An 18,090-nucleotide genomic window follows, 5' to 3' on the forward strand; every position below is an offset into this window, starting at 1 on the left:
CTGGACGTCCACTCCCAACCCCACCGTTTCATTCATAAGTTTCTGGTCTGGAGGCCCCGCCCGGCTCCTCTGGGCCGAGGGCCCCATTTCCTGTACAGCAATTGGTGGACGACAACAAAGCCTTAGCAACCGGCTCCTAGTGACTCGCAGGGCTCCTCGTAACTGGGGCGCGAGGCTGACGCGGAGAAAGGAGCGGGGCTGTCCCTTTAAGGGATGGCCGCGGAGCCGTGAAAGTGGAGGGGGCTGAGGGAGGGCGGGGAGGAAGGTCTGGGGGCGGACCCAGGGGGAGGAGGAGGAGAAAGAGTTGCTGCTGAAAGGAGGTGGCGGAGGAGGAGCCGGAGCAGCTGCTGCCAGCCCGCGGGCACCGGAGTCCTGCCCGCTGCCGCACGAGTAGCCACGGGCGCGATCGGGGCCAGACGTGTCCTCCATGATCACTTTGAGAGCCGGGAGAAGACTTTGCCCGGCCGTGAGAGCTGGTCTGCGTTTCCCAGGCGCGGCAGCGGCGGCGGAGCAGCAGCAGCAGTCGAGTCCGAGTCGCAGCGGCCACAGCCCGGGGCGTGTGCGCCCCGCGCGGAGCGGGCTCGGGTTCCCCACGGAATGTCCCCGGGGCGCCCGGAGCGCTGACCCCTCAGCCGCCACCGCCTTCGGCGCCTGCTGCCTCTCTCGGGCGGGCTCGGTGTTCGGGTCTGCGAGCCTCCCAGCTTCTGGGCAGTGGGGAAGCCCCCGGGGGCGGGTGACCTCAGCTGGCCACGACCCAGCCCTCCCCCGTACGTATCTCGCTTAAGATGGCAGCGGAGTCAGGGGAACTAATCGGGGCTTGCGAGTTCATGAAAGGTGAGGAGCAGCCGCCCCGCATCCTCCAACCCTCCCTCTCCCCCAACTCTTCACTTCTCGCCCCTACTTCTCAACCACCGCTCCTGGCGTCTCTCTGGGCCCGCGGTGTCCTGCAGCCGCTGCGCGCGCTCTCGTCCCCTCTCGACACTATCGTCTCCCCGAGGACCCCCTGCTTCCGGCTTCTCTGTCTTTCTTGCGTCCCTCGATCCTTCTGCAGGTCCCTCGGTAATGGGACAGCGCCGGCTTCTGCTGGACTCCTGCACGCAGCAGCTCGTGGGGATCCTGCTCCGGGTGATCCTTTAGGTTGCCTTTATCCTACTATTGCTGGCCTCGGTTTTCAGGACACCCCCCAATTACACCCCCCTGTCTCTCCTCCCTTCCTCTTCTTGAAGTCGCCGTAGCTGCAGGGGAGAGGCGCGCGTCTCCCTTCCCCTTCCGCAGCCGCTGAGGTCTGGAGATTTCCGAACCAAACTTGCATCTCCAGTTCTACGGGTACCCCCAGCTTCTATCTGCTCCTGCTGGGCTGAAACAAGGGAGATATGAGAGCTCTGCCCCACGCTGAGTCCCTCAGTCACGTCCTCTTCTTGCCTCTCTGATTGTTGTGCTCTTGGGTCTCTGTCGCTTTCTGGGAGAGATCGGGTTTCTGCAAGAATTCCACGTGTTAATGGGGTCTTTAAATAATGGGGAGCGGTTGTTATTTTGATCTTTCGTGTATTGTCACCACCCCCCACCTCCAGCTTCCCTACTTCTCATGTGTTTTCTCTCCTCCTTTAAACTTGTCTTTCAGATCGTTTATATTTTGCTACTTTAAGGAACAGACCAAAAAGCACAGTAAATACCCACTATTTCTCCATCGACGAGGAGCTGGTCTATGAAAAGTAAGTTTCTGTTTTGTTTTATTCTCAGCCATTTAGCTAGTTGGCTCTTTGATGAGGAAACACTGTGCACCTTTGTGGCAGTTTTATTCACTTTCCCCCAGTGGTGCAAGTAAAAATACCATTATTTTAAGGCTCAGATGCCTGGGGAGAGGTGCAGGGAAAGTTAACATAATTTGAACCCGGTAACACCTCCGTCCTTTTAGAGGTCTGTCTGTATTAGTTCTTCCTACCATCACAAGGAACTGCAACTATAGATTCCTTGCACTCCCCACAGCAGGACCAGGGAGACTCGTACTCTGTCCTTGTCAGCCTCTGTAATTGGCCTGTGAATCAGTGACCGAGTGTTTATGGAGCAGCCACAGAGCACAGGGCAGTGTGTGTATTACAGGTGCTTCAGCTCTACAGTTCACAAGGCTTCTGCTGTCTCTCAGGATGTTTCTGTTTGTGCAGCTCATTTTCGGGAAGTGGGACCCATTAGCTGCAGGGAGCTGTATCCAAGTCATATCTGTGAGTGAGATTTGACCTGTATGACCAATTATTGATTGAGTTATTTTATTTGGGTGCCCCCAACTTCACAGTATTATTTTCTTTGCCTTTGGAGAAGTAGTAGAGAAGTGCTGATTTACTTTCTTTGGTTACTTTGCTTCTGTGGGATTAGGATTTGAGAGTGGGAGATAAGAGTAGGGAAGTGTTTTCTGTGCAAGACCATTAATCTACAGGAAAAAGATATCCTAATACTTTAAGTATAGTAAAAATTTAATTAGAGAGAGGTAAATCTGTATTCAATAAAAGCAACAGATAATAAGGAATAAGAAGGCTGAATTAACTTGGTTATGTCCTTTTATTAAGAGAGCTGGTGTTTCAGGGTAGTCTAATGTATTCTAACTAAAGCATTTAATTTTACTTTCTTGTTGTCTTCACCAAATGTGCAATTAAATGAACATAGTTGCGTGAACCATAGTCATGCTAGTAAGCTTCCTAGGACTTGTTCTGTTAAAAGGGATTTTGGCAGTTCTGCCTAAGAATTTGTGGGTACCACCAGGCATTGGAAGAGTGAGAATAGTCTCCACCTTCAAGAATGTATCTTTTATTGGAGGAAAAACAATCTTTAATTGTCACTTCATCGTGGGGATTCTTGAAACTGATGTCTTCAGAACATTTCTCTTAGTGGTGCTGGGAGCAGGATGCTTCTTGAATGGCTGAAGTGAAAGTAGGAATGAAAGAGCCCTTTGCTGCTCCTCATGAATGCCCAGAGTGGCTGCGGCAAAGAGGTCTAAATCCCTGGTGTCAGATTACAGCTCTGCTCCTACACAGAATGGGGTAATGCTCAGCCTGCTCCCTGACCCCTGTACCTGGATGATGTCATTGCCAGCAGTGTTTATTGAGTGTTCGCTCTGTTGGGAATGTGCGTTGTTGTGGCTTTCTTTTTGTGAGTTAGGGGTTTAGGGACCTCTTGTGAGTCTGAGGGTAGGGACTCTGCATATGCCATTCTGTTCAATTCTGCACTGACTAATGTGCCAGAGGTTGTTAATATGTCAATAAACAAACTCCGGTCATTGAAGTCTGAGTTGCTTGTCTGGGGATTGCTAGATGGTAGATCTAGCAGAAAATTGCATTTAGCCAACTAAACACAGTGCTCAATGGCTTTTTGATTCTAGTATTGATATATGAGGGACACTTTGTGTGTGATTTTAATGTTGATATTTTAGGATAGGGCTACAAATCACATTCCTCTTATATTTATTCTACTATATATTTCTGGTGTCTTGTGAAGAAAGACTTGCTGGAGAGACCATCCAATTTATATTGTGAGTTTTGATGTCATTTGAAACTATGATGAGTACTCCAGTCTGGGCAGAGTATATACTTCTTTTCATTTGGACTTGTCCAACTACTGTGCCACAGTAGTGGCTGTGCTTCTGATCACCCACAACTCCATCTTTTTTGTTACCCCAACATATTACACATGGCTAGATGGATGTAGAGACTACAGTGTTGATGAATGCACCTATTACCTTTGGAGAGCTCTGAACCTGTAGGGAAAATGACAGGGCTGCCATGAGAGGTATAGAAAAGATATCTGCTGTAAGAGAAACAATCTCTGTGCAAGGAGGAATTCACAGGTGGATGGGAGCACATCTGGTTGAGGGATTCAGAAAAGGCTTCATGGAGGGGTTAGGATTGGCTTGAAGGATGGAGAGGCAGAGATGTGAGGAGAGATCACAGAAGCGAGAACAGCAAGGATGAGGAGGGACGCTTTGGAGTGTGTTCAGGGAATAGTAAGTCCTCCAGTTTGCCCGATGTGTATACAGCTCACGTGGGGATGTGTGGAATATGAAGCTAAAAGATCGGTTGGGGGCAGATTGAATGCCAAGGCGAGGAACCACAGTTTCCTTGGCACTCAGTGGGACCCCTTGAGGGTTTGGGGCAGGCCCTGGTATGACTGGGTTTATGCTAATTGCAAATAATGGCAAATGTTTATTGAGAATTTAAATGCGTGCCAGATGCTGTTCTAGGTGTACAATTATTAATTTATTTTATTTTACAACAATTCTATGAGGCAGATACCATTATTATCTTTAGTGTGCAAATGGTGAGAGTAAGGTACAGAGAGGTTAGGTAACTTGCCCAAGGTCACAGATGTAGCAGAGCTGGAATTTGAAACCAAGACCTCTGGTTCTTGAGTACATAGATCTTCTCTCAAAAAATTAACGTGATAGCATCACTTAAGCTGGATTAGAGAGGAGGTAGGAACCCACTTAAAAAAATTCTGGAATGTTCAGGGGGAAGAAACAAGTGCCTGGATTAGGATTGGTAGCAGTCGTGGTGGGAAGAAGGGATGTGAATCATGTGACTTGGCAACAGATCAGGTGGATGGGTTGGTGGGGTGCTGAGGAAGAAGAGAACCTAAAGCAGTCCTTAAGACAGCCTGGGCCACGGTGAGCTTGCTGGGGCCATTAACTTAAATAAGAAGCAGGGTGGAAGCACTGGCTTTAGTGGGGAGATCAGGCATTCCAGTTTGGTCAGGTTGAATTTAAGGAATTTAAGGAATATCCACGTCGTGTTGGATATCACGTAAATTTGAAGTTCTTAAATTTGGGGATTTTCCCCAAAGAGACGATAAAGCTGTGAGGATGGTATGATTTCTGGGGAGAAGGAGATCAAGGTCTGTATTTCACAGGCAGGGCCAGGATGAGAGAAGCAAGAGAAAGAAGTGGAAATAAGCAGCCAAAAAGGTGGATGGACACTGAAGGAGGGGGAAGAAAGGGGAGAGGGCGAGAAGCTGTGGAATCCCTCTTGTCAGCTCCACTTCTTCTTGGACGTATAGAATAAGAGAGACTGCAAAGCCCCTAGAAGGATGTGTAGTAACCTGGGTTCTATCTGTGGAGGGTGGCTTGTGGTGAGAAAAATCTTGACTGTCCTATCAGAGTATACATGTCTCTAGGAAAGGAGTATATTTATATACATTATCACACAGGGCCTTGTACAGCTCTGTACCTGGGTACTTATTTGCTGAATGTAGAAATCAAATGCTGCCTTTCTGGCTAAATTATCACCTTGGAAATGTAACTGTTATTTTTGAATCAGGAAGTAGAGCTTTAAATGTTAGGCTGTGGGTACGCTGGACACAGCTGTGTTTTGTGCAGATGTTTACTTAGTTCTAAAAGGATGATAGTGTGCCGTGATTAAAACGGCAACCTTCTGAGAAGCTGGTGGAGAAAATTTCACAAAGTGGCCTCATGAGGTCAGGCTATTAGAAATGAAAGTCTCAATGTTTTGCTTGATTTTTAAACAGAACTTATCTCGTTAATATAAAGGCCTGAGCAGTTTTAGTAAAATGTGGTTGGAAGGACAGCATACATTTGTCCTTGCGTTATGATTTCCAAGATCGAATTAAAATCAGAGTAGAGGCTAGCACACCTTTGGGACAAAAATAGCCCCATAAAAAGGGAGCCTTTCAAAGATTTATTGGTATTTGATTAAGCTACAAATAATGTACAACTCTCTGGAAAGGCTGATTCTTTGGTTTTGGAATTGGGCCCTGTAATCCAAATAGAGGCTTACTTTTATAACTTGGCTCAAATTTTTTTGGTTCAAAGGTTAGCAAAATTAAATATGTTAATTGTTACAACCTTTATGTGCCCCACCTTTATGGGTGTAGGGTTGGATGTTAATGCATAGAAAGCCGGTTTGCTGTGAAGAGTAGTGTAGAGGGTCTTCATTTTCAGCCGTGTCCATTTTCGTTTCTTCTCTTCTTGTGTTTGCAAAAGGAAGGTATTGAATATTCGGGAGAGAACTCTTCATGGACGTACTCGGGGGACTGAATATTAAGCAGTTTCTGAAGTGACTCGAAGAATTTCACCAAACGTTTTAGCATGAAAGAATGAGCAGCCTCTAATGAGGACTAATTAACTAAGTTAAAGATTTAAATAATTTAAAACATTCACTTTTCATTTAAACTTTATTAAAGCAGCCTGATATTAATGTAACCAGGAATTTTTGGATAAATAATTTCTAGAAGAATGATTTCTTTTATGTAGTCTGTAGCATAGGTTTGACTCAAAATGTGAACTTAGGACATCTTTGAGAGAAATACAGAACTTTTCTTGCCTGGAAATATTTATGGAAATGGAGTATTTAGATTAGATAGAGGTGAGAAGAAACCCTTTTAGTTTTTCAATTTTTATTTCAAATTTAATATGTAGCAAGTAGGTTAATTTAATGGAAAGTTGAATTCAGAGATAAATTTTACCATGAGAATAAAAATAAAATCATAACAACAGCTAATATTTATAGTCCTGTGCCAGGCAGCGTTCTTCGTGCTTTACACACATTAACTCAATTAATCTTCAGAACAACCCTAGGAGTTAGGTGCTGTTATTATCACCACTTTACAGATGAGGAGACTGAGGCCCAGAGGGGGTAAGTAGAGCCTAAATTCATTGAGGTAGTAAGTTGCTGAGCCGAGAGGCAAGCCATGGGACCGTGGAGTCCATGCTCTTCTGCTTCTGGCAGGTTCCCAGCTGTCCTGAGCCTGGGGCTGGTGAGGATGGTGCAGAACAGCTTTGCCCCTCCCTGGTGCGCTTGGCTCTTCTAACTTGGGTGGTGATGGTTTTGGCAAGAAACGTGCCACTGACAGTGTGTGCACAAACTTAATGTTCAGGCCATATCTGGGAAGGTGTGGTGATAATTAAAGTGTTTTTTCACAATTCCACTTTTGTGGGTGTAATTTTGCTTTTGCTCCTTTCAGTGGACTGCCAAAAAAAAGAGAAAATAAATTGAGTTAATTATCATTATATATTATTAACAGGATGGATGAAAACAAAAGAAGCCCAGTTTTTGTAAGCCTCTGACAACTGCCTTTGCAGGCTGACTGGTCAAATACTCTCGCTGCTTAACTGATGTAACTTAACATGTAATGATTTCTGCATAGAATTCTTCTAAAAACTCAAAAAACTCTTTAGCTTTTAAAAGATGGTAGGTTTATAATTTCTTCCCGCTTTCTGCTTCCTTCCAAACTAACCTTGCAAAAATAACCCAGCATTGTTCAGGGCCACTTTTTTTCATCCTCTGTTTTGAACACGAGTTTTAGGCATGTACTTGTGTATGTGTATACCTGTGTATACAACCAACAGACCTCTGTAGTATACGTGATGAGGAAATAGACATATTTGGGTACATTCACCAGTCAAGTCTTAATTCTGTGATGCCCTAGAGTCAAATTTTGCTTTCTAGATATCAATTTATTAAATACGTGCTGTTTTGACCTCTTAGGCATTCACAGTGGGTAGTCAGTCTCTGATCTTCATAAGGACAAATTATTCTTCAGTGCTTTCAGTTTGCTTGTGATAAGCCTGGTGAAAATGCAAAATTTAACTGAGGTGCAGAGGACTCAGTTAAAACTAACAGGGCTAGGGGCCAGCCCCGTGGCTTAGCGGTTGGGTGCGTGCGCTCCGCTACTGGCAGCCCAGGTTCGGATCACGGGCGCACACCGAGGCACTGCTTCTCCGGCCATGCTGAGGCGGCGTCCCACATACAGCAACTAGAAGGATGTACAGCTATGACATACAACTATCTACTGGGGCTTTGGGGAGAAAAAGGGAAAAAAAGGAGGGGGATTGGCAATAGATGTTAGCTCAAGGCTGATCTTCCTCAGCAAAAAAAAAAAAAAAAAAAGAGGAGGATTGGCATGGATGTTAGCTTAGGGCTGATCTTCCTCACACACACACACACAAAAAACAAACTAACGGGGCTCGTCTTAATCAGGCAGCCTGAGAGAGGGATCCGAATGGGCAGTAGGAGAGTCCAGTTGGGAGCTGTCTGCTGTCCAAGTTTTTCCAAGCCAAGTCACCACAGGGCGGCTTCATTATTTTGTTTGAAGTAGATTCCTAAGACATCAGATGTTCTCATTTGTAAGTTCATAAACACATTCCAAAGCCAAAAGTAAGTGACTTCTACTTAGCCACAGCTCAATACACCTTTGTGCTTTAAAAAAAAGAGAAAAAGAAAAAAGACTCGACATATTTTTATGGGAAGTGAAAATAGCGTAACTTAAAACTTGTAAGTGGTTGCAAATTGCTGTAGAAGGAACTAACATTTAGATGGGGTAGATTTTGGTGCAGAGCACTGTGCTGATGCTTTAGAGATACACAAACACTTAAAGAAGGAAATGGAAACAAATACAGTGCGGGACAATATATGACAAAAGCTGCAAATGTACGTGTTAGGAATCCCAGAGAGGAAGAGATTATTACTGCCCAGGGTAATAAAGACTTCACAGAGTGATGTTTGAACTAGCTTTTGAAGGGTGTGTAAGAGCCAAGAGTGTATTTTATGATCTCTGTGAAAACAAGTACTACCTGTTTTTGCTTACCATTGTGTCCCTACACCCAGCAAAGAGCCTGGCATAGAGGTGATGCTCAAGAAATTTTAGCTGAATGAATGAGTGAGTGAAGAAGGAAGGAAGGAAAGAAAGAGATTTCAGTGTTTGGGAATAGCAAATTTCTGTCAGGTGAGGCAGAATATTTGAATGCAGAGAGGTCACAGGTGGGCTGGACACTTAGTTGGGGACTGGATTAGGGAAAGTCATTTGGATCTCAGTTTTGCTGGCTTGTGAATGACAGAGAGACTGATCAGAGCTCTGTTTTAGGACAAGTACTCTTATGGCTGCGAGGTGGTGGTCTCTTAGGCTGTGGCAGGATTGGATTAGGGTTGTAGTAATGGGAACAGGAAGACCAGATGGAGGAGGCTAGAAAGGATGAATTGAGTGTATTTGCGAGTGACCAGATGAGGAGGGAAGGAGGAATTGAAGGTAAACTCATGGTTTCTGGCCTGGGCGATTGGAAGAAAGTGACACCTCAAAGCAGGCCATGTACGCAAGTCAGGAGGAGGAGCTTGCCTTTTTGTTGCTTTGCTTTATTTTGGGGATGGGGAGATGAAGTAAAAAGGGTCTATAGTGAAAGTAAAAGAGGAGTCTCTGTCTTGTGTGATTTTTAAGCAGGAAACAGACAATGCCTGCCCTGTATATTTAGATATTTACTTGTTTAAAATCCGGAGTGGTGGGTGGAACAGCTGATCTCAAGTTCCTTTCTGGCTCACTGATTTGAGTTGGGCTTTCTACACTTAAGTGTGGAATTCGTTGTTTCTTTAAAAACATTTTTTTAAGCTTTAGTTTCCATTTACTTAAAAAAAAAAAAAGAGTCGGTTTTGTTAATCAACTAAATACTTCCAGGACCACCAAAGAATCAGATGTTGAATGAGAACATCAAAAATCTTGCTCTGTTTATTGAAAGCACATGATCTTCCCACTCCTTAACAACTTGGAAACATCTGGTAAATGATCAAAATTATTTGCGATTGACAGTGAATTCCTTTATAGAAAATAGTTTGTATGAATAGTTTTTGAATAGAATGTTTGAATAAATGTTTTGAATAAAATGTTTCATGTATTAATTTAATATTTTGGTCTTAAAGATAGTCACATCCTGTTGATGAATTGAAGAATTTGTTAGTTTGGACTTGTTCTTTTGTTATAAAATTTAATTTTCTTTTGAGAGTCCGAAAAGATGGCTTGTTTCATATTTGCTTTCCTTGATGGATATACTCTAGTAATGCGTTTATCTAGTTTTTTTATGGGAATGTGCCATTTCAGTGAGGCAGCTTCTACAATGAGTTGGAAAATCACATCTTGAAATATCAAAGCAGTTTTATAATTTATGGAAATCTTTCTAAAATGAATCTACATTTCTGACTTTTTAAAGAATTTACTGATTATGATTTGCTTTTTTTCTGTAACACTCAGACTCTATTATTATGAATACTTTAGTTGTATAGTTTCACTGTAATTCAGGGGTAGTTTTAGGGACTCCTAAAGAATAAAGGGCTCTCTGCTTATATAGCAGATGGTGCCTGTTTGCTCAACATCTTGTGTCTTTTAGTGGTTTTAATTTATTCAGTTTTTACTGACGACTAACTACTATGAGTTGAGTAGTTTCTAGGTGCTGCTTACAGTCGGGTTAGCTTTTGACATTACTGTCAATGTACAGCCCCTAAGAGCTGCCTCCTCCCTCTGATCTGTCTGATGAGTCTAATATACTATGGGCTTAGAAACCAGATGTCACATTTTATTAGCCTTTGGTACAAAACAAGACTAAATAGACTCTGAGTGAGACTGAAACTCTCTTAGCAACATAAGGAAAGGGAGTGGGTTTCATGGCAGGCTTTAGAAGAAACAATATGATTTTGTTTTTTGGCTTACTTGTGATTTTCACTTATGTTCTGGATTGAGATTTCTGAATTGGGAATCCTTGTTTAACTGATTTCTATTCTATACATTTCTCTTCCTTTTGAGAGTGTGGAATTAATATAGCATTTACATTAGTCCTGGGAGTCAAATTGTTGATTGTCCACCGCCGAGCCAATCTGAAATGTTAAAAACATTTTATTTTTTTCTGTGTGAGATAAAGAGAAATGTTTAAAGAGGTCTCTTCTAGGAAGCTGTGAATGGTGGGCTTGTAAAATAATTTCTGTTCTGCCAGACCCTCTCACTAGTGTCAAATGTGCTTTGTTCCACGTACCCTATAGGAGATTCTAGAAAACCCAAAAGTAATGGATGATTTTAAAGGTTTAGGATGATTTTAACTTGTCAAAACTCTGAGACAGAATTGAAGGGGCACCTAAGAAAAAAGGAGTTGGGGTAATGTGTAGTTGAGATGAGTCTTTTTAGATTGAGGGTTCCTTCTGGAGCAGGCCACATTTGGAGCAAGCCAGTAATAAAGATGCAGGCTGTAGGGGAGACAGGGATGGAGTGCTCCTAACCTTTCCCTGCCCTAGAGAGGTAGATGATCTCACCGTTCTCCATCCCTCTCACTGTCCCTTCCTTCTTAGGTCATTTTTGTCAATTTAGTCTTATTTTGTACCCAAATCTAGTAAAATGTGATATCTGATTGCTCTCCCCACGTTTAACCTGGTGTATAGTTTAGAAGGATTAAATGGAAGAAGGCAGTATTTTTGCAGATGAACCAACCATGTCTCAATCTTTCTTTCATTTACTCAGTCATCTCTGTGCTGGGTGCTAGGGATACAATTGTGAGCAAATTTTAATCCAGCCCTGTTCTCATGGAGCTTATAGTCCAGTGAGTGTAGGGAGGATATTAATCAAATATTCAGACATCAGATTATTTGTCAGTGCTTGAAGAAAAGACCTACACTTCTTTGGAAGCACGTAACAATGGAGCCTAGCCTGTGGGGGTTGTGGTGGGGGTATGGGGGTGTGTATGTGAAGTGTGTGAAGACTTCCCTGAGGCAGTGTGGCTGGAGCTGAGGCCTAAAGGATAAGTAGATGTTAACTAGGCCAGGGAGGGTAATGTGCTAGAGGCCTGAGGCAGAAATTAAAAGGAATATCTTGGCTGGAGTTTACTAGTAATAAAATGGGGAAATGGTGCAAAATGAGGCCCCAAAGAGAGATAGGTAGGGTCTGTACCACCCGGGGCCTCACAGGTGAATTTGAGGGTTTTGGTTTTAATTCCAAGAGCTTAGAGAGGTAATGTGATCATCGCCAGGGTTTAGAGTAATTATTTTCCTTTTCAGGGCCTCAGTTTCTTTATGAAAGGTGAGGAGGGTTCGTCTTTCATGTACAGGGATTGCTCATCACTCTCTTTTCTACCAGAGCCCTGTGAATACTGTCTGCAGAGCTCTCTTGCCTTTAATACCTGCCATTGAGTAAAGGGGTTAATTGACACCACTTGAGAATGTTTCTGTGGGAGTGAATTTTAATCTTACCAATGCATTCTTGAAGAAGTCTCCTTTTGTTTTCGTTAATCTGAGCCTCAGAGGGGGTTTTCATTAATTGACTTGCTCCAAAGAGGGAAGACAGAATTACAGACCCTAATGCTGGGAGGGTCCTTGAACCATCTAGTCTTTTGTTTGGTTTTAAGGCAAAGTGGCAACACTAACCCATTTTACAGTAGCAGCAGCTGAGGCCTAAGTGGCCCTGCTATGTGCCCCAGGTTAAGAAGGTACTAAGTGGAGAAGGGTTCCTCATACTCCCAGTGTGGTGTTCCTGGACTTTTCTAAAAACCTAGATAATGTACCAAAGGACAGGAGTGGGAGTTGATATTGGGGTTCTCTCCTTCCTTTGTGGTCTCAACAAATGTCAAACTTTATGCAAGTAAGTAAATAGTAGTCAATAGATGTCAAGCTTCCTACCTTAGGAAGCTGCTTTCTGGACTGTGAGTTTGTTCTCCAGCTGTGTACAAAGCATAGTGAATTTCAGGGAGAAAGCTGTGAGGTTCTTCCCCTTCCCCAAGGAGACACTCTGAGGGAAATGCCTCTGTACCCAGACCCAACGCATTGAGAGGGCAGAGTGCATCAAATAGTGCGAGTCGTCCTTGAGAAACATTTGAACTATTGAATGGGTTTGTCCAATATGGATAACTAGAGTCCTTGACTTCCTAGACCATGTTGTATAATATATATAATAGTCTATAATATATATATGGCTAGAAATGTGATATGATATTATAATATAATATAATAGGCTGGAAAGAACTTTAGATGCCATCTAATTCAGCAGCTTCATTTTTAAATTATTTTTTATTTTTTTGTTATTTTATTAAGGTCATAATAGTTTATAACATTGTGAAATTTCAGTTGTACATTATTATTTGTCAGTCACCATACATATGTGCCCCTTTACCCCTTATGCCCACCCCCCCAATCCCCTTCCCCTCTGGTAACCACTAATCTGTTCCCTTTGTTCATGTGTTTGTTTATCTTCCACATATGAGTGAAATCATGCATTGTTTGTCTTTCCCTGTCTGGCTTATTTTGCTTAACATAATATCCTCGAGGTCCATCTGTGTTGTTGCAAATGGAACGATTTTGTCTTTTTTTATGACTGTGTAGTATTCCATTGTATATGTATACCATGTCTTCTTTGTCCATTCATCAGTTGATGGGCACTTGAGTTGCTTCCACATCTCGGCTATAGTGAATAATGCTGCAATGAACATAGGGGTGCATAAGTCTCTTTGAATTGTTGATTTCAAGCTCTTTGGATAAATACCCAGTAGTGGGATAACTGGGTCATATGGTACTTCTATTTTTAATTTTTTGAGAAATCTCCATACTGTTTTCCGTAGTGGCCTAGCAGCTTCATTTGATAGAGAGGACGTGGAGTTCCAGAGAGGCTAAGACATCAGCCCAGGGACATGGAGTGATCTAGTTGGGACTAGAACCCCTTGCTTCACTATGGTCTTTAGTTTTCCATCAGACACTATGTAACTGATTTGGAGCTGGGAGGCTTCTTAGATGTGCAGCCTCTCTTCCCTAGGAAGTTGACATCAGTGTGACTGGTTTGTTATGCTCTAAGGGCTTGAGCAAAAACTCGGACTTGTACTTTGATCTTAGGTTAGTGTTTGCTTAGCAATTGAGGCCTTTTTGAAATTTGATCATTATGAGTTTCAACCATGTATAGGAACTTGATCATCTGACTGGAGGGGTGCTGATAGTGTTCCAGTAATAGGGAAAATGTTAGATGCTGTGTGTAGCCTAGAGGGCTGTACTGATTAATTTCACCAAAATTTTGCACACACACACACAGTCTCTTTGTGTGCTTTCGGGGATACTGCTATCTTAGCATTTATCGCACTGTGATAATATGTTTACTTGTCTTCTTCTTAGGTGGTAAGCTCCTTGTGGGTAGGGACTAGTGGTCAGCAGGCTTTCACTAAATATTTGAATGAGTGAGTGAATAAATAGACAAAAGTGTCAGCAGTACTGATAAAACATTGAAGAGTTGGTATACCTTATAATGATCTTATAGAGTTTTTTATCCTATTTTTTTTGTATTGTCAGCACTCTGATTAATATGCTAACTTGTAGTGCCTTGCTCGGCATAGGTGGTCATAAGTTTTGTTGAATGAATGAGTATTACTTGGACTATAGCTTATCTTTTTGCTGAGAGTTGAAAATTTTCAAAAGAAACTTCTAATAAGTAGAATAAGGTACAATAGTGCCTTAAACAATGCTTCCTCTGGGAATGGACCCACTTAAATTAGAGTTTGTTAGAAAAAGCAAACACAAAATAATAATACATCGTAAACTTCATAAATCTTGTGAGAAGAGCTAGACATGTTGGCTATAACAAAGAGGTCTAGGTTAAACTTCTATTTTCCTTCAAATCTGTAGGACCAGTACTGTGGGTAGTGGGTGACCCTGTAGGTAGTCAGTGACCCTGTGGCTCCCATTTCTTTGTCCTCTTCAGCAAGAGATGACTGTCCCTGCACTCCCCTCCCCACTTGCAGACTCCAGTTCTATTCTTTCCTGTCAAAACAGGAAAAAATTTGATTTTAGCTATTTACTCTTACTGAATAAAAGACAGATTGACTGATTTTCACTTAATAATTTATGAGTTTCATTCTAGTTATTGACCCATAATTTGCGAACCTTACAAGGGGAAATTTACAAATAGATAAGGGAGAGTCATTCGTTCGTTCCTTCATTCATTCATTTGGAGGGAAGCTCAGGGTATTCTGAAATAATAAAATAATATATCCATGGTTTTCCCTGCCCAAATAAAACCTTTCCTCCCCCACCCAAGAAAAAGTGAGGGCCCTTGCTTGGCTGTGGCTCTGCAGCCCTCTTCCTGGGAATTGCCAGAATGGAGAAGACACTACCCAGTGTCATTAACTTCAGGCTTTGGAGCCCAGTCAGCCCTCAGGTTTCTTTACTGTGTCTCTATAAAGCTTTTCTCTGCCATTTCTCCTTCCCTTTTCACTGTCCCCAGGTTGATGACTTTCCATTTCTTCTCTTCTACCGTAAGCCCAATTATTTCGTTCTCTTGCCTTGTTTCCAAGTTGCCCAAGTACATATTTTATACTTTCTAGCACATCTGACTTATTTCAATTGATTTTTTATTTTAATATTTCCCTCTAGCTAATGGTCTGGCTTATAAATGTGTTTCCATTTTCTCCCACCTCTGGTGAGGAAGAATCTTACAAAGAAGCATGCTGTTGGAAGGTGTCTTCTTTATTTGTGGCGTTTTATTATACCAAAGTTAGTGATAACCCAACCTAGTATGAGCAACTATGACCATTTTTTTTAGTGATCTTGACATTTTCAGAAATGTATTTAGCTAGTTAGAAAACTATATATATTTGTAAAACTATATTATTATAAATACATAGATATATTCTTGGAACTGTAAGAATTGTAAGGAAAGGATATATAAAATGACCTTAAGATAGAGTTTGTTGGCTCTATATTTGTGAGAATTCTGACTTTTGAAGACCTGTTCTAAATTGCTATTGGCTATGCAAAATTTCTGGCTGAATTTCTTAGAGCTCATCTCTCCTTTTATAGGCTGTGAAAGCTGGCCCATTGAGCTTCAAGATATTGTGAGGTGGGAAACCCTCTGGGTTAAGATTGCTTGGTTTTCTTCTACCCTTAACCTGGGGCACTGGCCAATTATAGGTATACCTTCTTCATAGTAGCTATCTGATGCTCTTATAGCAATCTGTCTCTTTGAGGGACAATAAAGGAGCTTGGGACTAGATCCTTTTCTATTGTTCTATCCTCCCCTGTTCTAGGTTCCAAACTGGCTTTTTGGAAATATGACCCTCTTGAACAAAAAAGGGACAAAAATTACGGGGGTCTAATCTCACTGTTGGGAAACGTGGGCCCCTGAAGGGGAAGAACATTGTCTTTAAACATTTTATCTATATCTTACTTATGGTACTTGGCAATTTCTCTAATGTTTTATAGTTATTTTTGTTCTTATTTTATTTTTTAATCTTGATCAGTGTTGTCCATCAGCACAAAACGTTTTCTGTAGTGATAGAAATGTTCTATATTTGCATTGTCTAATTTGGTAGCCATTAGTCTCATGTGGCTTTTAAACACTTGAAATGGGCTAATATGATGGGAGAACTGAATTTTAATTTACTTGACTTTAATTAAATTGAAATAGCCACATGTGGCTAGTGGCCACCATGTTGGAGAATGCAGATCACCTTAAGGACGAGGTCTGTATTTGTTTACTTTTTCCTGTGTCATTGGAGTACACCAATTTATTTTCCTGATGTTTGGTGAAATAGGTGTGTTTATTAACGATATTGCTTCCAAAAGTGCACGTGGCTAAGCTGACTGTATTGTTAGAAACTGTACACCTTTGAGTTCGAAATTGAAGTTGGCTTGTACTGGTTAGTGTGAAACTGGAATTAGGTGACCTGAATTCTTTCTGCTTTCCAGAAATTTGTTCAAAGTGAGTTTAAAGAGCTGAAATAACCATAACTAAAAATTCTAGATTTACCTTAAAATTCTATGTGTCAGTATTCATGTTCAAGTAGGAAAAAACAAGGTGTATAAGTCGAGTGTTGCTTCTACTAACCCAAGGACAAGGAAATCTGTGTGATAGAAAGGGCTGCCTTAATCAATGCTCGTAGGTGCTTACTTTATACTCTTTTCATTTTGGTTCTTTTGAAGGGATTCTTGTTGACAGGTCTTGGACTGGTCAGTAATTAGGTGTCATAGGCATGATTTATTTTGGATTCATGGGTATTTTGTTTATACTTAGAGTGTATTATCTCACTGGGAACTTTAGAAATAAATCAAGAACTTTTTTTTTCGCTGAGGAAGATTTGCCCTGTGCTAACATCTGTTGCCAATCCTCCCCACTTTGTTTTTTGCTTGAGAAAGATTAGCCCTGAGCTAACATCTATGTCAGTCATCCTCTATTTTGTATGTGGGTCACTGCCACACCATGGCCAAATGAATGGTGTAAGTCCGTGCCCAGGATCAGAACCTGTGAACCTGGGCTGCTGAAGTGGAGTGTGCCGAACCTAACCACTACACTATGGGGCTAGCCCCTCAAGAACTTTTTATTTCAAATCATTGCAAGTTTCCTTTCTTGGCAACTCTGTTCTTACTCTCCTGAAGCCTGTGTACAGGGACAGCTAATTTGGTGTTACCTGGAATATAAGTTCCAAAATATTACCAATTTACTTAACGTAGATAAAATATACAAGTTTAGTATTCTTTACTAAGACAGGTGGTTATTGGCAGATTTTATGTAGTGTAATGATTTATCTATGATAATGTAATTTGGGTGGCAGAAAAAATTAAATCAAATTAGTACCTCAAAATAAGGGTCTTTTGAGGATTTTTTTTTGGGAAACTTGTTGATATTTAGTAAATTTATGGGCTAGGCTAAATTGAATTTGAGCATTAATGAGCAAAATATTCATAATAAAAACTCATTTGTTGAAGTTTGATATTATGAGCAGGACATTCTACTAAGCATGTAAGGTATAAGATATAGTCCCTGAGTGAGAGGCTTATACTGTAGTTGGGCAGGTAGTATCTATGCTTAAAAAGATATTCACAGTATGTGATATTATGTGTAGTGGGCCAAAAGAGTGTCTCAGATGGTAAGTTTTGGGAACTTTGAGAGAAGAGTAGTTAGCGTTCCCTAAGGGTGATTGGAAAAACTTTATGGAGAAGGTAGGATTTGAACTGGATTTTGAGGAAGCTAGAGGGTAGTAGAAAGAGAAAAGGAGGGCACTCCAGGCAAGGAGACCAGTGTGAACAGAGGGTTAGATTAAGAAGGTGCATGGAGGGGCCAGCCCCGTGGCTTAGCGGTTAAGTGTGCGTGCTCTGCTACCGGCGGCCCGGGTTGGGATCCCGGGCGCGCACTGATGCACCATTTGTCTGGCCATGCTGAGGCGGCGTCCCACATACAGCAACAAGAAGGATGTGCAACTATGACATACAACTATCCACTGGAGCTTTGGGGAGAAAAAGGGAAAAAAAGGAGGAGGATTGGCAGTAGATGTTAGCTCAGGGCCGGTCTTCCTCAGCAAAAAGAGGAGGATTGGCA

The 18,090-nt window shown here is 41.9% G+C and overlaps 1 protein-coding gene across 5 annotated transcripts in view; it reads left to right on the forward strand.

Annotated features, from left to right (window-relative positions):
• The first annotated feature begins 325 nt into the window (after positions 1 to 325).
• The window catches only part of CDC14A (cell division cycle 14A), a 155,620-nt gene continuing 137,855 nt past the window's right edge, over positions 326 to 18,090 (forward strand). For 3 of the 5 annotated variants that reach the window (XR_009219745.1, XM_058538638.1, XM_058538639.1), the window contains exons 1-2: positions 327 to 834; positions 1,622 to 1,712. Coding sequence is in view for 3 of the 5 variants with exons in the window: in XM_058538638.1 (XP_058394621.1) it covers positions 786 to 834; positions 1,622 to 1,712 (140 nt within the window). In the remaining 2 variants the exon portion in view is untranslated. Of the gene's footprint in view, positions 835 to 1,621; positions 1,713 to 18,090 lie in introns of those variants that run through there. The other 2 variants (XM_058538637.1, XM_058538641.1) reach the window with 2 other exon arrangements.

Source organism: Diceros bicornis, chromosome 4 (genome assembly GCF_020826845.1).
Source record: "Diceros bicornis minor isolate mBicDic1 chromosome 4, mDicBic1.mat.cur, whole genome shotgun sequence".
Lineage (NCBI taxonomy): Eukaryota > Metazoa > Chordata > Mammalia > Perissodactyla > Rhinocerotidae > Diceros > Diceros bicornis.